The sequence below is a fragment of the Anabrus simplex genome, chromosome 4 (assembly GCF_040414725.1).
Source record: "Anabrus simplex isolate iqAnaSimp1 chromosome 4, ASM4041472v1, whole genome shotgun sequence".
Classification (NCBI taxonomy): Eukaryota; Metazoa; Arthropoda; class Insecta; order Orthoptera; family Tettigoniidae; genus Anabrus; species Anabrus simplex.
This window is the reverse complement of record NC_090268.1, coordinates 120328501-120348073: the sequence shown is the minus strand read 5'-3', so window position 1 is coordinate 120348073 and position 19573 is coordinate 120328501. Positions and strand designations below refer to the sequence as shown.

At 39.2% G+C, this 19573-nt stretch overlaps 1 protein-coding gene across 1 annotated transcript in view; it reads right to left on the bottom strand.

The window, feature by feature from the left end:
• Positions 1–19573, bottom strand: part of LOC136872483 (retinoblastoma-like protein 1) — a 158224-nt gene that overhangs the window by 124640 nt on the left and 14011 nt on the right. Inside the window, exon 4 of the mRNA XM_067146289.2 lies at positions 12194–12384. Within this exon, the coding sequence (XP_067002390.2) occupies positions 12194–12384 (191 nt within the window). The remainder of the gene's footprint in view (positions 1–12193; positions 12385–19573) is intronic.

Below are 19573 nucleotides of genomic sequence, written 5' to 3'. Positions count from 1 at the left end.
TCCTATTGAATATGCATGGGGGGGGGGGGGGGATGTGTGTGTGTCAAAGTGAGGCAAATGGACTTCAGATATGAAAGTTATTTTTAAAACAATCCTGAAGTTCTTATCTTGCTTAATTCATAATTTGCGACAGGAAGAATGTCTCCTTGAATTTCGGTTTCACGCGTGACTTGGCTGGCTGGCTGAAGTGCCGGTAGTGATCTCCCAAACATGCGCTTTTAACATTTCCAGACAGTTCCATGCAGTGCAGTGCTCATTTTGTCAGTAGTATGTATAACAGTGATTAAATACATATCAGTAAGATATGTACAATTCTTGAGGGCAAGTGTATTTCGTTTGTGTGGTTCGTGAGTTCATGCTCGTGGGTGGGGATCTTAGTTTGAAGAAAAAATGCAGAGGAATGTACAATGGATCGTTAAATTAAAAAGAAACGTTCCATAGTTCAAAGAACAAAGGCAGAAATGTGTACATGAAAAAGTCAGTTGCTGGCCACCGTCTTTGCTATTGACTTGGCATGGCGTGGTTAAAGTGAAGCAAACGGCAAGCTAAAGAAGAAAGTTATCTAATTCCTGCTATTTCCCACCAATATTCAGTCAGGCTGTTATACTCGATACGCAGCAGTAATCCCATCTATCGGAGATGAGTGGCAGCATAAGAGACGAAGAACATCACAACAAACAATGGTCAATGTTATTGTTGATCAATTGTATGAGCTTTCGATATCGTAGGCCTTCACATCTAGTTTTCTTCAGACTCTGAAATACCACTCTTATCATAGTCGGTACATTAGGTCTAGCTAGGTACATTAAGACAGAAACAGTTTCGAAGAAGGCCCTTCCAGGAATCATTAACCCATTCACATAACATTTAATTGAACTTATTTATGCTGTGGTGTACCATTTATTTTCATTACTTTACACGATATCATCAACACTGAAAAAGCATTCTTATCTAATGAGAGGAAATATCCAAAGTACCGTCAGATGTACTTTGTAAAGTCTTTATGTGTATGGTAGATCATAAAACAGTCATCTACATGCAGCGCCACCTTGCACCGGTGCCATTCAAATGAAGTTTCCTTCCTCAGACACCGTGTCACACAGACTTGTAATCCGTGATGGGATAACCTTCCTCGTTGTTGGGGGTATTTTGGATGGAAAGTGTCCCCAGTGCCTTCCCTGAAGTCTCAGTGGTGTATCCTCAGGGCTAGGGAATCCTCGTTTTAGATAGTCAGGCAAGGTCACACTTGCCAACAGCTGTTCGGCCAAATTGACCCGGAAGCTGGTAAAGCCTACTCGCTTCTTGTCAGGCTTCAGGAGGCGATGAATGATGCTGGAATTCAAAGTGTCATGTCAAGCAAGTAGAAGTATATATTTTTTTGTATCCTTTTACATACTTCCACATCAAGGTGGATGACGCGAGTCTCTGGTCATGGGAATCAACACCACCCATCCCGCAGTTGTAATCAACAACAAGATTGGGGCTGCCATCATACTTTAACACTTCAAAGTAATCTGACCTTCATTTCATCCACAGATACAGAAAACCAGAGTTCCTTTCCATATAACATTATCCTATTTATATCCTCGGCAGCTGATACAAGACATTTACTTGCATAAGCATTTGTCACTGGTTAAATGTTCCCAAAAATCTGCTGTTAGAAATTAGTTCAAAACTTGCAGTTTGTTTGGGGATTGTCCTAGTTGCCTCTGAACATCACTGTTTATTTCACCAGCTGCGATGCATGAATGATACTCTGGAGTATTACTTACGAGCTCCCAGTTCCATTCCCTATCGTGCAAAATATGATTAGAAGCCGTTGGTGTGGCATCAGATGTAAGCCTAAAATTCAGCGACACATTTGACGGCAAAACAGCACTAAATTCACCCCTATCAGCGCTCACATCACTACTTTCCCTTCCTCTAAATTCTTCATCGCTTATTTCTATATCAATGTCATACTCTTCTAAAAATGTCCTTATAATCACTTCAACATTCAACATGGGGGCAGCCATGATTTCGCTTACGATGAGGCTGCTAAGATACAGGTTATTCTTTCCACAGAATAACTGCACAGAAGTGTTTTATTGAATACATCAATGAAATAAAACAGTGCTTCCATCTGTCAAGAGGTTACCTTACTAATATCTAATTCTTTCACAAAAGAAACCGGCTTGGAGCAGGTCTGAAAATAAACACTACGCGTGGACGGAGAGATCCGTCTTTGTACCGAAGCAGCTGGAACTGATAGGATTTCTGGGGATATGCTAAAGAAAATGGGTTGGGATATAGTACCATATCTGAGGTACTTATTTGATTATTGTTTGCATGAAGGAGCTATACCAAATGAATGGAGAGTTGCTATAGTAGCCCCTGTGTATAAAGGAAAGGGTGATAGACATAAAGTGGAAAATTTCAGACCAGTCAGTTTGACATGCATTACCTGTAAGCTTTGGGAAAGCATTCTCTCTGATTATATTAGACATGTTTGCAAAATTAATAAATTAATAACTTGTTCGATAGAAGGCAGTTTGGGTTTAGGAAAGATTATTCCACTGAAGCTTAACATGTAGGATTCCAGCAAGATATAACATATCTTGGATTAAGGAGGTCAAATGGACTGTATCGCGATTGACCTATCCAAGGCATTTGATAGGGTAGATCACTGGAGACTACTGGCAGAAATGAGGGCAATTGGACTAGACAAAATGGTGACTGAATGGATGGCTATATTTCTAGAAAATAGAACTCAGATAATTTTTTGCTATTTGCTTTACGTCGCACCGACACAGATGTCTTACGGCGACGATGGGATAGCAAAGGCCTAGGAAGTGGAAGGAAGCGACCGTGGCCTTAATTAAGGTACAGCCCCGGCATTTGCCTGGTGTGAAAATGGGAAACCACGGAAAACCATCTTCAGGGCTGCCGACAGTGGGGCTCGAACCCACGATCTCCCGATTACTGGATACTGGTCGCAATTAAGCGACGAACTCAGATAATTAGAGTAGGCAAAGCTTTATCTGACACTCTAATAATTAAGAGGGGAATTCCTTAAGGCAGTATTATTGAACCTTTTTGTTTTTCTTCCATATATATATAAATGATATGAGTAAAGAAGTTACATACAAGATAGTGAGCAAATGCAAAATGACCTCAATGTTGTAAGATGGACAGCAGGCAATGGAATGGTGATAAATGGGGTTAAAAGTCAGGTTGTGAGCTTCAAAAATAGGAAAAGTCCTCTCAGTTTTACTTACTGCATTGATGGGGTGAAAGTTCCTTTTGGGGATCACTGTAAGTACCTAGGTGTTAATATAAGGAAAGATCTTCATTGGAGTTATCACATAAATGGGATTGTAAATGAAGGGTACAGATCTATGCACATGGTTATGAGGGTGTATAGGGGTTGTAGTGAGGATGTAAAGGAGAGGGCGTGTAAGTCTCTGTTAAGACCCCAACTAGAGTATGGTTCCAGTGTATGGGACCCTAACCAGGATTACTTGATTAAACTGGAAAAAATCCAAAGAAAAGCAGCTCGATTTGTTCTAGGTGATTTCCGACAAAAGAGTAGCGTTACATAAAAATTTGCAAAGTTTGGGCTGGGAAAACTTGGGAGAAAGAAGACGAGCTGCCCGACTACGTGTTATGTGACATGGATGTCGATTCCGATAGGAAACCCGAAATATTTGTCCCGAATGAGTTCCGAGCTGTCAGCAGAAAGATGGCATGGAATGACATTAGTAGACGAATAAGTTTGACTGATGCCTTTAAAAGTAGGAAAGATCGCAATATGAAGATAACGTTGGAATTCAAGAGGACAAATTGGGGCAAATATTCGTTAGGGATTGGAATAACTTACCAAGGAAGATGTTCAATAAATTTCCAATTTCTTTGCAATCATTTAAGAAAATGCTAGGAAAACAACAGATAGAGAATCTGCCACCTGGGCAACTGCCCTAAATGCAAATCAGTATTGACTGATAGTTTGGTACGGTAAAACTGAATAAAACACACGATCGGAAATTGTATTCTCCGTAACATTTTTATGTAGTACTTTTTGATAGGACCAATAACATTGGTATTTACAAATTAAATTTTAGGCATCTTCCCCTAAACTACCATTTCATCCCGGGTGAATAAAATTATTTATAGCTTAGACTGTAGTTTGTTACTCCCTAACTCTACATACCGATGTTCATTAAATTCTGTTTATCCATTTTCTCGTGCCTCATCGTTGATATGGACCATAATACAGATTCATGAATATCTCTGTTATAGCCGGTACAGTAAAAATGTATAAGGCATAAAAAATAGGCAATTTAATTCTATATAACTTTAGTTATGTAGTATTTATTGACAGGACCAGTAGTAACAAATATTTGAGAGTTACATTTTAGGCCTTCCACTAAACTACCGTTTCACTTAGCGTGACTAAATAATTTGCTATTTGCTTTGCGTCGCACCGACACAGATAGGTCTTGTGGCGACAATGGTACAGTAAAGGCCTAGGAATGGGAAATGGCCGTGGCCTTAATTAAGGTACAGCCCCAGCATTTGCCTGGTGTGAAAATGGGAAACCACGGAAAACCATTCTTTTTAAATTCTGAGCAATGTACAGACAAATCTCCATTTTAAATATATAGATAAGAAAATTAGTAATAATAATATTTCATTTGTTTCTCGTCCCACTAACTACTTTTACGGTTTTCGGACACGTATTGCTGAGATTTTGTCTCGCAGGTTTTCTTTTATGTGCAAGTAAATCTACGGATATGAGGCTGGTGTATTTGAGCACCTTCAAATACCACCACACTGAGCCATGATCGAGCCCGTCAAGTTGAGCTTAGAAGGCCAGCGCTCTACTGTCTAAGCCACTTAGTCTGGCCTTTCCAGCTTCATTCTCATCCATTATGGGTTGTAAACAGGAAGTTGTCTGGAGGTAAACTGCTGTACGTCCATTTTAAAATAGAGTAGAAGTCCGTTATAGCGAGAATTCATAACGGCGAAAAATTCACTCGCTATAGGGAACTGTCGTTATATCCGATTTTTTGGTAAAAAAACGGGAAATCCCCCATACACATTAAGATCAGTGTGAAATGGCAATTAGTACGTTTACATGCAGGATTCAGATCGATCTGAGTACACTTCCCGTATTGAAAACACCATGTAAACGGGGACTCAGTTCGGATTGAGTCTCAAGGTCGATACGGTAAAGTCTGGGATCGTATCGTACTCGGTTCGAATTAAGTTCCATGTAAACGCGGATCGTACTGAGATTGTATTGAAAACGACTGCGCACACACTCCATGTTTGTTCTGACAAAATCATCAACATTAAAGTTCTGTCGAAATAACAAATATAATAAGCCAGTAAATATATTTACCTGTACAAATGATCAGCAACTACAATCATATTATAAGACGGCCAGCCCTGGCAATTAAGTAAATCACGATAACCTTCTGTTGGGGGTAAAATTGGAATGTGCATTCTATCTGTTGCACCAATTACATCTGGAATACCACACATACTTTCAAAACTGAAAGTTATCTCCTGGGCTTCTACATTTGGCGTTTTTAAATTCTATGAGGTGATATCTATTTTATTACAATTCTGCATCATCTGTATACGTTGTTTTCCTATTCAATATGGTTAGTATACTCAAATCGATCTCAATCCCCATGTAAACGTACTAAATCAGTTTCAGTAAATATGTTGGAAGATGGTCCGCCTAGTCAATACTATTTATTTATTTACCTTTCACCTTAACATCTAGTACATGTTTCGAGAATATTATGTATTCTCTTCCTCAGCTATTGGATTAAAATTCTGTGTTACATTAAGTGTTACATTGTAATACTCATTGTTTTGAATTTTTAATGCCCCCCCCTATTTTAGTCAGGTCTTATTGTATACTGAATTTTAATCCACTAGCTGAGGAAGAGAATACATAATATTCTCTAAACATGTACTAGATGTTAAGGTGAAAGGTAAATAAATAAATAAATAGTATTGACTAGGCGGACCATCTTCCAACATATTTACTGTTACTAAGTCAATACGGATCCAATCCCGACCATCATGGTCAAGATTATTGATAATTAAATCAGTTTGTTCAAAACTTGCGTTTTCGCGGATAATATCCACACTACGGCTTACTTGCTTGTTGTTTTTCGAAATCCGACGCAACGTGAAAGAGTAGTGTTTAATTTCATTGTGAAAAAAATATATTACCGTATTTCTCCAAATACAAGACGACCCCTACTTTTTCCTTCAAAAAATTTTAATCAGGCTTAAAAAGTGCTTTGTAAAATCATATGAATGTCTTTCTTATACAGTATGCATTTTTAGACTGTTTGTAGATGCCGAACATTGGCTGTAAAATTATGCTTTATTTCAGCAGGTTTAATAACCATTAACTTAAAATTGGCATCATAATATCAAAGGGAACTCTTTGAAAATTTGCCGGCAATACACATTCCACGCGTCTCTACAATACGACGATCCATCAGGAAAATATTCTTGCTTACTATGAAACTGTTACTTCCACTCAGCGTCAGCTATAACTGGCTGCCGCTACACACACATCTTGCTTGTCTTCGAAAGTCAACAGCGAACGAATTTATTGCACCGCGGTATGGCAATTCCGCCCTTGCATTTTTGTGCACATACCTCACAATTTCATCTTCGACTTCTTTAAGGTGTCCTTGATGCGGACCACCGAATGCATTTTTTGTGCAGTACGCATTTTTAAACTTTGTCTCACGGTAACGCCGAATATAGGCGTTAGTTAGGCCTATGCCGTATTTTCTTGCGGCTGCACAATTTATATACAGTACATTTCCAAGTGTTTAACAGCCATTAAATTAAAAGTGGCATCATAACATTGACGAGAACCCGTTGAAAATTTGACGGCAATACCTGTTCCACGTATCTTTACGTTACGACGATCCATCACGAAAATATTCCTGCTGTCTATAAAACTTAATTTTACTAAGCGTCAGGCACAGCAGATGCGTTACAACTCTGTTACTGAGTAGCCGTGGCCTTTCTAAGAATTCGAAGGCTCGTTTGATGTCGTTCTGCAAATTTTAGAAACATTTTTGTTTTTCTCTTCACTTTATCCTGAGATCCAGTGAGGTTACATGTAGGCACTGTACAACTGGTCGCCGCAGCTAGCGATGTATGATAAATAGGCGGTCGTTTATTGTCAACGAGTTTCATGTGTCCACGGGGCAAGGGATGAAAAGAAACAGCCTGGCTACTGCGTTAGTTGCCAGCGGTGTTCATTACTATCAGGCCGCGAATGCAAAACGACCCTTGATTTTTCACCTCAGAGTCTGAGAAAAAACCGTCGTCTTGGATTCAGAGAAATACGGTATCACTCCAGAGGCTTCTGTGGCAAACATTTCAGTTTCCTTCTTCAAACGGCATCACCTAACCTAACCGTATATGTATCATGAAAACCTAATAGAAATGCATGTAGAAAAATGATAACCTCCTCGCTAAAAATTGACATGGGAATAGCTTTCCGAAATTTAACTAGACGCGAGATAATATAAACTACCCTCTGAAATTAGTGATGTATCCTGCCATATCTTGAGGTGTATCTCATTATTACTTAATTTCAGTATACGGTATACCATTAAAATTAAGAGATCCTTTATTCAGCCTTTATTTTTAACGAGTTAACAACTGCTATCGGCCACGTTATTTACGCATTTATTACGAAAACGTGTTATCCTATTTCATTTCGAATTTTCATTAGAGAACAGCAGTCGACGTGTATTACTAATTGACTCCAATATTGCCTTCGAATGTTGACGAGAGAGCTCGCAAACGCACAGTGTGAAAACTATACCGTACCGAAGATGATCAAACGCATTTTGTGGCAAACCTTTCAGTTTTGTTATTCAAATAGTGTTACCTATCCTAACTTATCTGTACTGTATGTATGATGAAAACATACTTCAAGCGCCAGTAGAGAAATTATAACCTTCTCGCTATAAATTTACACGATAATAGCCTTTTCGGTAATTTAACGGACGCAAGAAAATATAAAGTGAACTCTGTAATCAATGACGCACTCTGCCATATCTTGAGGTGTATCCCATTCTTATTTAATTGCAGTATTTAGCATTAAAATTAAGCGACGATTTATTCAGCCTTTACCTTTAACGAGTTAAGAACTGTTATCGTACACGTTATTAACGCATTTATTACGAAAAATCTTCATTTTCATTTTTCTTTACGGAGCAGCAGTCGACGGGAATTACTAATCGACTCCGATATTGCCTTTGAATGTCGACGCGAGAGCCTGCTGATGGGCATAGCAAGAAAACGATACGGTACCGAAGATGATCGATCACATGCAGTATAACGACTGGGTGCATAAATATTGGCAACGAAATAAAACTGAGCACGCCTAATCGTTCGTAATAACAGATGTGTCAGTGATAGGGCTCTCGCTGTAACCGAAGGATAATACACAGTTTAATATAGGAATTTTGAAGGGACGGATAAAAGTTATCGTTATAACGGGGTTCTCGTTATATGCCGTACTCGCTATAGCGAACTTCTACTGTATAGGCAATTATAATTATACAATTAGTATGTCAAACTGTATAAAGTAAGTAAAATAATAAAGAAAGAAATAGCTAAATGTAAAAATAGTCCTAACTATGAGGCGGTAATAAGAGCTCAATGAAGCGTACAGATAGCTTTATCTTCTCTCCTGATAGGTATGAGATTTGCGAGTTATGATTCTTGACCTCTTAGTTACAGATGTAACGGGAAAGAAGTCTAGCTCCTTGGCATGCTGATCTATGCTTCAGAGGCTCTGGGTTCGATTTCTAGTCAAGCCAGAGATTTTACAATATCGTAAGGTTAATTCCTCTGGATCAGGAACTGGGTGTTTGTGTTTGTATTAATACATTTCTCTTCATATATATACAATACACCCCACCACCAACTACCACGGAAACATGCAATAATTAATACCACCTTACAGTGAGAGCTGGCATCAGCAAGATCATCCGGCCATAAAACTTCACCAAATCCACACCAGATGATAACCACAATAAATTGGGGAAAAGGCCAGAAATACGAATAGGAGAGGGAGAAACACGCCTGCCAACTCTTAGAAATCAAAAATACGAAGATTTTTTTTTAAATTCTTGGATTTCATCAGGTATATTGCAGCACGGTCGTGATGAAAAAAGGATGACATAAAAGGCATCCATATCTACAGTTACAAGGCAAATTGACCATTAAATTTCAAATCTTATACTAAGAAAACAAAAATGGTTACAAGAAAATGTAGCAAACATGGAACAAAACACGTAATAGTTTCCTTTATTTGCAACATGAAAATTCAAAATTCAACTTTATAGGTATCTCTGAACACATGGAGATAACGTGTGTTATGTTTTTTGGTCATAATGTGAAGAGAAAATACCAGAAACTGTCACAGACAACAACTCTCTGAAATACATTCAACTCATTAAAATTAACTAAGAATGAACACAAATGCACTGAAATACACGGAACTACCACATACAAAACAGATCAGTATGTGTCATATATATTTCTTGTTGTTTGCTTTACATCGCACCGACACAGACATATCTTATTGTGACGACGAGATAGGAAAGAGTTAGGAGTGGGAAGGAAGCGGCCGTGGCCTTAATTAAGGTACAGCCCCAGGCTTTATCTGCTGTGAAAAAGGGAAAGCACAGAAAACCATCTTCAGGACTGCCGACAGTGGGGTTCGAACTCACTATCTCCTGGATGCAAGCTCACAGCTGCGCACCCCTAACAGCACGGCCAACTCGCCTGGTCATATATTATAAACACGCGACTTCGACAGGGAGAAAAGCACAGAACCAAAAAAAAAATAATGAGAACCACTTGTGGCCTAGAACTCCAACGATACTACGCACAAAAACAATGTTAACAGTGCACGAACCACACAATAAGAAACTCAATCTTTCGTTCCGATTAACAGATAATACCAATATAAATGGTCCGTTATTGGACATTATAAATTTTCCAGCTAACCCATTTCTGGCTGCCAGCATTTCGCCCCCGTGTGCTAGGTTTGGCTCATCAGTTGGTACCTAGGACACCTACCAAGACGCATGGCTAGTGCATACCGTGGAGGCCAATGTGTAGGCTACATGGAGCCACCGGCAGTGCCAATGCACTATGAACTTCCTCATTACCAAAAATTGATGCCTGCTTGGCCATCCGATTAACGGAGTCGCTAACGCATGCTAGCATCTCTCGCTTGAAGGACGATTGCCATCCCAAATTCCCCGCTGTAAAACACACACGATGCTCTAGTGAGTGGAAAACACAATACACTCTCCAAATAAGGCATCAAATAAATTTGCTTGAAAATGAGGTTGCAAAAATTACAAAAGCACACAATTTATCCTAGGGGAAGAGTATTGACCGTACTGCTCAAAAATAAGAAGTAAAAATAAATCGGAAAATCAGAAGACGAGTAAAAAATTGGAAGGGTTGGCAGGTAAGAGGAAAGAAGGCAATCTGAATGACTGCAACAAACTAACTCACTCATCACCAAAGTATCAAAAGTAACCAGACACCACTACGTAATGTGGAATTAAAACCTTAGATGTCACGAGAGGCAGACCCACAGTATAAAAGGAGGTGGGGAGCATGTGTTGTCATTAGAGAAGCAGTAACAGCAGAATGGGTCAGTCAGGAAAGCTCTGTGACTATGAACGTGGACTAGTCATTAGATGTCACCTGAGTAACAAATCCATCAGAGTCATTTCAACCCTTCTAAAGCTGCCCAAGTTGACTGTTGGTGATGTGATTGTAAAGTGCAAATGCAAAGGAACAACTGCAGCTAAACCAAGACCGGACAGACAGCATTTTAATGATGGACAGGAACCACCGAGCATTGCGGAGGGTGGTTGTAAAAAAATCTCAAATCAGCGGGAAGGAAATCACTCGTGAGTTCCAAAGTGCTACCAGCAGTCCAGCCAGCACAATGACTGTGCATTAGGAGTTAAAAAGTAAGGGGTACAATGGTCGATCTCCTGCTCATTACACATAAGAAAACTCTAATGCGAAAGGATATGAACATATTTTAAATCCTTATGTATTGCACACAGTAGAGAACCAGTTTGGAGACGACAGTTGTTTGTATCAGCATGACAATGCACCCTGTCATGAAGCTGCATCTGTGAGGCAATGGTTTGTGAATGATAACATTCCTGAAATGGACTGGCCTGCCCAGAGTCTTGACTTGAACCCAATGGAACACCTCTGGGATGGGATCCCAGCATCCGACAATCACTACCTTCTCTGGTTTCGGCTCTTGAAGAAGAATGGGCTGTCATTCTTCCAAGACATTCAGACACCTCATTGAAAGTGTCCCCAACAGAGTTAAAGCAGTCATGAAGACTAAGAGTGGACCCACCCCATATTAATGTCTAATAACCGAGAGAGACTGCCATTGCAAGTGACTAATCTCATGTTTTAATCCGTATTGAAATCTGTTAATATACAATAATAAAGTTTTATTATGAATCCACCTGTTATTTTAATGTAACAACATTATAATGTATTGAACAGGTGGATTCATAATAAAACTTTATTATTGTATATTATAGAGACTGCCATGCCGTTAGGGGCGATCAGCTGTGAGCTTGCATTTGGGAGTTAGTGGGTTCGAACCACACTGTTGGCAGCCCATAAAATAGATTTTCGTGGTTTCTCATTTTCACATCAGGCAAATGCTTAATTAAGGCCACAGCCACTTCCTTCCAACTCCTAGCCCCTTCCTATCCCATTGTCGCCGTAAGACCTGTGTCGGTGTGACGTAAAGCCAATGGAGAAAATTGTCCAGTAATAGGGAACGTAACACGTGTAAAGTCTAAGTGCAAATTCAGATAGGTGTCCGGATACTTTTGATCAAGTAGTGTATGATATGCGAGTACTTCTATGTGAACGATTTAGGAACAAAATGATTTTCCAGAAAATCTTCAGGAAAAGGTAATGTAAACTGTCACTCTGAAGTTCCTGCATAAGTGAAATCAAATTCTACATAATTGTATTGCTTGATACAATGTCTCTGCTTTGCACTGGCGGCTACCATGCACCCAACAAAACCTATATAGAATTACAAATACACTATATACACCCATTTAGAGAAGAACTTTACCTTGAAAGTCTGGATTGAGAATGTCCCGTCGATCAGCCAACAGGGCATTCGCAAAGATCAGATCACAGCAGGCCAGTAGAAGATGATATGAATTGACTAGATCATCACTGATGTCTGTAAATTCTCCTTTCACACATACAAACAATGTCCAGCAGAAATCGAATACTTTTGAGGGGGTGCAAGGTGAGCTCCTGCAAAGTAACAACACTGAATTATTTCCAATGAATAAAACATTATAAAAATTTTTACTTTAAAGGCAGTGACTGGTGCAAAGAAATGAAGATTAAAAATGGAAGATATTTCCGTCTTGCTATAGATTTCTGATGATAATCCTGGATTGATGATCCACTATGTTTTAACTCCTTCACTGTCTGGGTACGTACTCAGGCTTCCAATTATGTTACACAGTGTCAGCCCGAATAGGCTTGTGCAGTTTTGCCTGTTTGCCCGCTTTGACTGCACACGAACCTCATCTGTTGCACATCACTGTAACCACGAAAATATTCCCTTTGCAAAAGCGCTGCTCTAAGTATTCAACCTCCTTGCAAGACCCAACTAGAGACAAAAGAATGTCGCTAGCTTCCGTTTCTATACACTATGACTTCCTCACGTGGTGTTTCGTGTTCTTTGCTAAATGATATCAAAAGAGAATTGTATCGTGATAATGATTTTTTAGTGAAAGTTCAAGTGAACCTAGAGATGATAAAAATATCAATTGTGATGAAGACGACAGTAGTATTCTCGATACTGTTTTACCGGCAACATGTGGTGTTGATGAGACTTTACACTCTGGTGCTGTAAATTCCCCTAAATTTGTAGACGATTTTCCTATCCCCAATAAACTAGAATTTATTGGGCAAGCAGGATTAAAAATAGATAATCCTGACAATTTTACAGAACTAGAGTTCTTTGAATTCATTTTTTCAAATGACTTTTAGGGCTGGTTGCATAAACCATTTGATCTTATATGAAAGACGAAATTGATCTAAGTTCACACTAAACTCGGATTTTGTTGTTGTATAACCGTTAATCTTAGATCAATTTGCACTGATCTAGGTTTAACTTTAACTGAAGAAATTTCTTCGATCACACACTTTGATCTCAGTTCAAGGAGTTGTTTTCTATTCGAGATACAAGAACAGCTGATTGTAAACATAATATTACCTGTGTTGTTACGATACATCATAAGAAAATACACAAAAGATTAACCTAAAACATTGTTACCTATAGTTGTTGTCTGTATATAAGCTGTATTACGCTTCTTATAATGCAGTGAAACGCATGCTAATTCTGCAACATAACCTCTATGAATTGCTTACGATATTACATTAGAATCTCGTTCATGTTTTACAGATCTCTGATTAGTGGGATATAGAGGGTTATTCAGCTAAGTTGTCCATCTCAAATAACATATGGACGGTTCACGATAGAATGGCATCAATTTAAAATGGAACTACAGTTTTCTATACCTAGTCTTAAATCTACAAGCATTAAAAGGTCAGCACTGTGATTGTTCCGAAATTCTATCCAAGTACAGTAGAAGTACACTATAGCGAGTACGGCATGTAACGAGAACCCCGTTGTAACGACAGTTTTTGTCCGTCCCTTCAAAATTCCTATACTAAACTGTGTATTATCCTTCGGTTACAGCGAGAGCCCTATCACTGACACATTTGTTATTACGAGCGATTAAGCGCACACGAATTATTCCGTTACCGATATTTATGCACCCTGTCATTATACTGCATGTGATCGATCATCTTCGGTATAGTTTTCTCGCTATGACCACTAGCGAGTGCTCTCGACGACATTCAAAGGCAATGTCGGAGTCGATTAGAAATTCCCGTCGACTGCTATTCCGTAAAAAAAAAAAAAAAATGAAAATGAAGATTTTTCGTAATAAATTTGTTAATAACGTGTACGAAAACAGTTCTTAACTCGTTAAAGATAAAGGCTGAATAAATGATCGCTTTTAATGCTAGCAATTAAGTAAGAATGGGATACACCTCAAGATATGGCAGAGTGCGTCATTGATTACAGAGGTCACTTCATATTTTCTTGCATCCGTTAAATTACGAAAAAGCTATATCATATAAATTTATAGCGAGAAGGTTATAATTTCTCTACTGGCGCTTGAAGTATGTTTTCATCATACGTATAGCACAGTTAAGTTAGGATAGGTGACGCTGTTTGAATAAGAAAACTGAAACGTGTGCCACAAAATGCAATCGATCATCATTGGTACTGTATAATTTTCTCGCAATGTGCATTTGCGAGCTCTCTCGTCAACATTCAAAGGCGATGTTGGAGTCGATTAGTAATACCTGTCAACTGCTGTTCTCTAAAGAAAATTCGAAATGAAAGAGGATAACACTTTTTCGTAATAAATGCGCAAATAATGTGGCCGACAGCAGTTGTTAACTCGTTAAAAATAAAGGCTGAAGTAAACGATCTCTTAATTTTAATGGTATACCGTATACTGAAATTAAGTAATAATGAGATACACCTCAAGATATGGCAGGATACATCACTAATTTCAGAGGATAGTTTATATTCTATTCTCATGTAAACTTTTAGCGAGGAGGTTATCATTTCTCTACATTCGTTTGAAATATGTTTTCATGACACACATACGGTTACGTTATGTGACGCCGTTTGAAGAAGAAAACAGCAATGTTTGCCACAGAAGCCTGTGGAGTGATACCGTATGTCTCCGAATGCAAAACTTTTTTTCTCAGAATCTTATTTGAAAAATCAAGTGTCGTCTTGCATTCGCGGCCTGACAGTAATGAACACCACTGGCAAATACCGCAGTAACCACGCTGTCTTTTTTCAGCCTGCGCGTGGGCACACACGCACAAAACTCGTTGACAATAAACGATTGCCTCTTTATCATACATCGCTAGCCGAGGCGACCGGTTGTACAAAGTCTATGTGTAACGTCACTGGATCTCGGGAAATAGTGAAGAGAGAATGACATTCTATTATCCTCTACAAAAATGTTTCTCAGATCTGCAGAATAGAACTAAAACATGCTAGCCTTCGAATTCTTAGAAAGGCCACAGCTACTCAGTAGCAGAGTTATAACGCGTCTACTGTACCTGACGCTTAGTAAAAGTAAGTTTTAAAAACAACAGGAATATTTTCGTGATGGAAAAGATTGAAAAGATACGTGGCACAGGTATTGCCAGCAAATTTTCAACGGTTTCTCGTCGATGTTATGATGCCAATTATAAGTTAATGGCTATTAAACACTCTGAAATGTATAATAATTGTGCAGCCGCAAGAAAATACGGTATAAGCCTAACTAAAGCCAATATTCAGTGTTATCGTGAAGACGAAAATAGGTAGTTTAAAAATGCGTACTGTACAAAAATTGCATTCAGTGGAACGCAACAAGGATGCTTTAAAGAAGTCAAAGATGAAATTGTGAGGTATGTGCACAAAAAATGCACGGGCGGAATTGCCATACCGCGGCACAATAAACACGTTCGTAGACCTTCAAAGACCTATACATCACTAACCGGTGAAGTTGGCTGAACCCGGCAAGTGAGACGTGTGTTTAGCAGCAGCCAGTCACTGAGTGAAAGTAACAGTTTCATAGTAAGCAAAAATATTTTCCCGATGGATCGTCGTATTGTAGAGACGCGTGGAATAGGTATTGCCGGCAAATTTTTAACGGGTTCTCTTCGATATTACGATGAAAATTTTAAGTGATTGGTTATTAAACCCGCTGAAATAAAGAATAATTGTACAGCTGTAAAAAATTACGGCTTAACTAATGCAATGTTCGGCATCTACAAATAGTCTAAAAATGCCTACTGTGGAAGAAAGCCATTCATATGATTTTACAAAGCACTTTTTAAGCCTGAATTAAATTTTTTTTGAAGGAAAAGTGGAGGTCCTCTTGGATTCGGAGAAATACGGTAATATATTTCTTTCAGAATGAAATTAAACACACACTTTCACGTAGTATCGGATTTCGAAAAATAAACAAGTAAGTCGTCGTGTGGATATTATCCACAAAAACACAAACTGATTGTCGTTTCATACCGATTTTAATGTGCATGAGGGGTTTCCCGACCTTAACAAACAATCGGATATAACGACAATCCGCTATAGCGAGTAAATTTTTTGCTATTGTGAATTCTCGCTATAATGGACTCCTACTGTACTTCGAGAAAATGTAATGTATTCAAACGTGCTTAATTTGCCAGCTGGGTATTGCCCTGTTCAATTCGCGCTACGTATGAAACATGAGCTAACTGTTGACATACAGAGTTACTTCACCTTTTCCTGACAGCTATGTATTCGCTCTGCTGTGCTCATAAAAGCACTATGACCAAATGTATGATTTAACACCTTTAATATCGCCGTAGGTAACAGGTACACCAAAGGAAAAACGGACATGCAACGGGCTCTATGTGACAGCATTTTTATCCTGACGTGATATTATACCACACAAGACCGAACGAGCCTAGTACAACTGGGCAATCACAACTTCTTAACACTAATCGATTCTTCGAAGAATGAATCAAATAAAGCGAACGACCATGAAAGCCGTGAAAATGAAAGACTTTCAACGCTTCGCGAACCTAATACCGTCAGGATCAGAAAAAAAAGAAAGTTGACTGAGGGAAATCGGATATCCGTTTTTCGTTCACTTGTGTTCGCTGAACGAAAAGCATATGAAGAAATTCCAGTGCACGCTACAAATGACGTTCATAGTTCATTTTTCAACAGTCATGGCCAGCTCAATTCAACGCGTATGTATTATCCAACGCGCAAAGCTATTTCGTATTTCATTTGTTTTGCGGTGTTGCAACGTCCACTTTTCTGAACTCTGATTACATTTGAACTACATATGTGTAAATCGAGTTCAGTTTTGTACAAAGGGATGAAGTCGTAATCTCAGTCCATTTGCAGAACTAAGTTCTAAATTGATTTCCGGTCAGATGTCTTTATGCAACCAGCCCATATAGTTTTTAAGAAAACTAATTTTCCATCTATTTCTGTATTTCTTGTTTATATACACGAGTTTTTAGAACACTGTGAAAGAAAGCAAGGCAGTCTGACTAAGACAGTGAAAGAGTTAAAGAAAATTTGCTTTGATAGAGGTCCACCTTCTGGTATGATACTTCTTCTTCTTCTTCTTTTTTTTTTTTTTTTTTTTTTTTTTTTTTTTTTTTTTTTTTTTTTTTTTTTTTTCCTCATAATGGTTCATGTTTGTGGGTTACTGTAGTCACGTCCTAGTTCGTGAACCATGGGCAACGGCTGAGTGGCCTAGTAAGTGGTCCTGAGAGTCGGGATGCCAGTTGCTATGGAATGGGAGTGGGCATCTCGGACATATTCTGAGTCGTGGCCCTCCTTGTGCTCAGGCGGCTAGGACTACACAATTCACCGGTGGTCCATAACCCGTTAGAGGAGAGATCCTCACTTGGACTATGTGCAAGTAGGGCAGCATCCTGCTTCATGAATTTACCGAGCTCAGAACACTTTAAGCAAGCCTCGGACCTATGGGAGTAATGGAGTCCCACTCCCATTTGACAGGCGAGGGACTCCTTGGAAACAACTTGGCGAACGAAATGGAATTCGATGGGGAGCTATCAATATTAACGGGGCTTATGGAAGAAAGAAGGTAGAACTTGCTGAGTCAGCAAAGAGGATGCATCTGGATGTGCTAGGAGTAAGTGATATTCGGGTAAGGGGAGATAAGGAGGAAGAGATAGGAGATTATAAAGTGTACTTGACAGGTGTTAGAAAGGGAAGGGCAGAGTCTGGGGTAGGGCTCTTTATTAGGAATACCATTGCACGCAACATAGTTTCCGTTAGGCACGTAAGTGAGCGAATGATGTGGGTAGATTTGTCAGTGGGAGGAATTAGGACAAGAATTGTGTCCGTGTATTCACCATGTGAGGGTGCAGATGAGGATGAAGTTGACAAGTTTTATGAAGCATTGAGTGACATCGTGGTCAGGGTGAACAGCAAGGATAGAATAGTGCTAATGGGCGATTTCAATGCGAGAGTTGGGAATAGAACTGAAGGATACGAAAGGGTGATTGGTAAATGTGGGGAAGATATGGAAGCTAATGGGAATGGGAAGCGTTTGCTGGACTTCTGTGCTAGTATGGGTTTAGCTGTTACGAATACATTCTTCAAGCATAAGGCTATTCACCGCTACACATGGGAGGCTAGGGGTACCAGATCCATAATAGACTATATCTTAACAGACTTTGAATTCAGGAAATCTTTTAGGAATGTACGAGTTTTTCGGGGATTTTTCGATGATACAGACCATTATCTGATCTGTAGTGAACTAAGTATCTCTAGGCCTAGGGTAGAGAAAGTGAAATCTGTCTGCAAACGAATAAGGGTAGAAAATCTCCAGGACGAGGAAATTAGACAGAAGTACATGGATATGATTAGTGAGAAGTTTCAAACAGTAGACAGTAAGCAGGTTCAGGATATAGAAAGTGAATGGGTGACATACAGGGATGCTGTAGTAGAAACAGCAAGGGAATGCCTAGGAACAAGTGTGTGTAAAGATGGGAAAAGGCGAACATCTTGGTGGAATGATGAAGTGAGAGCAGCCTGTAAACGTAAAAAGAAGGCTTATCAGAAATGGCTCCAAACAAGGGCCGAGGCAGACAGGGATTTGTACGTAGATGAAAGAAACAGAGCGAAACAAATAGTTGTTGAATCCAAAAAGAAGTCGCGAAACAAATAGTTGTTGAATCCAAAAAGAAGTCGTGGGAAGATTTTGGTAATAACCTGGAAAGGCTAGGTCAAGCAGCAGGGAAACCTTTCTGGACAGTAATAAAGAATCTTAGGAAGGGAGGGAAAAAGGAAATGAACAGTGTTTTGAGTAATTCAGGTGAACTCATAACAGATCCCAGGGAATCACTGGAGAGGTGGAGGGAATATTTTGAACATCTTCTCAATGGAAAAGGAAATCATCATGGTGGTGTTGCAAACAGTCAAGCTCATGGGGAGGAGGATAATGATGTTGGTGAAATTATGCTTGAGGAAGTGGAAAGGATAGTAAATAAACTCCATTGTCATAAGGCAGCAGGAATAGATGAAATTAGACCTGAAATGGTGAAGTATAGTGGGAAGGCAGGGATGAAATGGCTTCATAGAGTAGTCAAATTAGCGTGGAGTGTTGGTAAGGTACCTTCAGATTGGACAAAAGCAGTAATTGCACCTATCTATAAGCAAGGGAACAGGAAGGATTGCAACAACTATCGAGGTATCTCATTGATTAGTATACCAGGCAAAGTATTCACAGGTATCTTGGAAGGGAGGGTGCGATCAGTCGTTGAGAGGAAGTTGGATGAAAACCAGTGTGGTTTCAGACCACAGAGAGGCTGTCAGGATCAG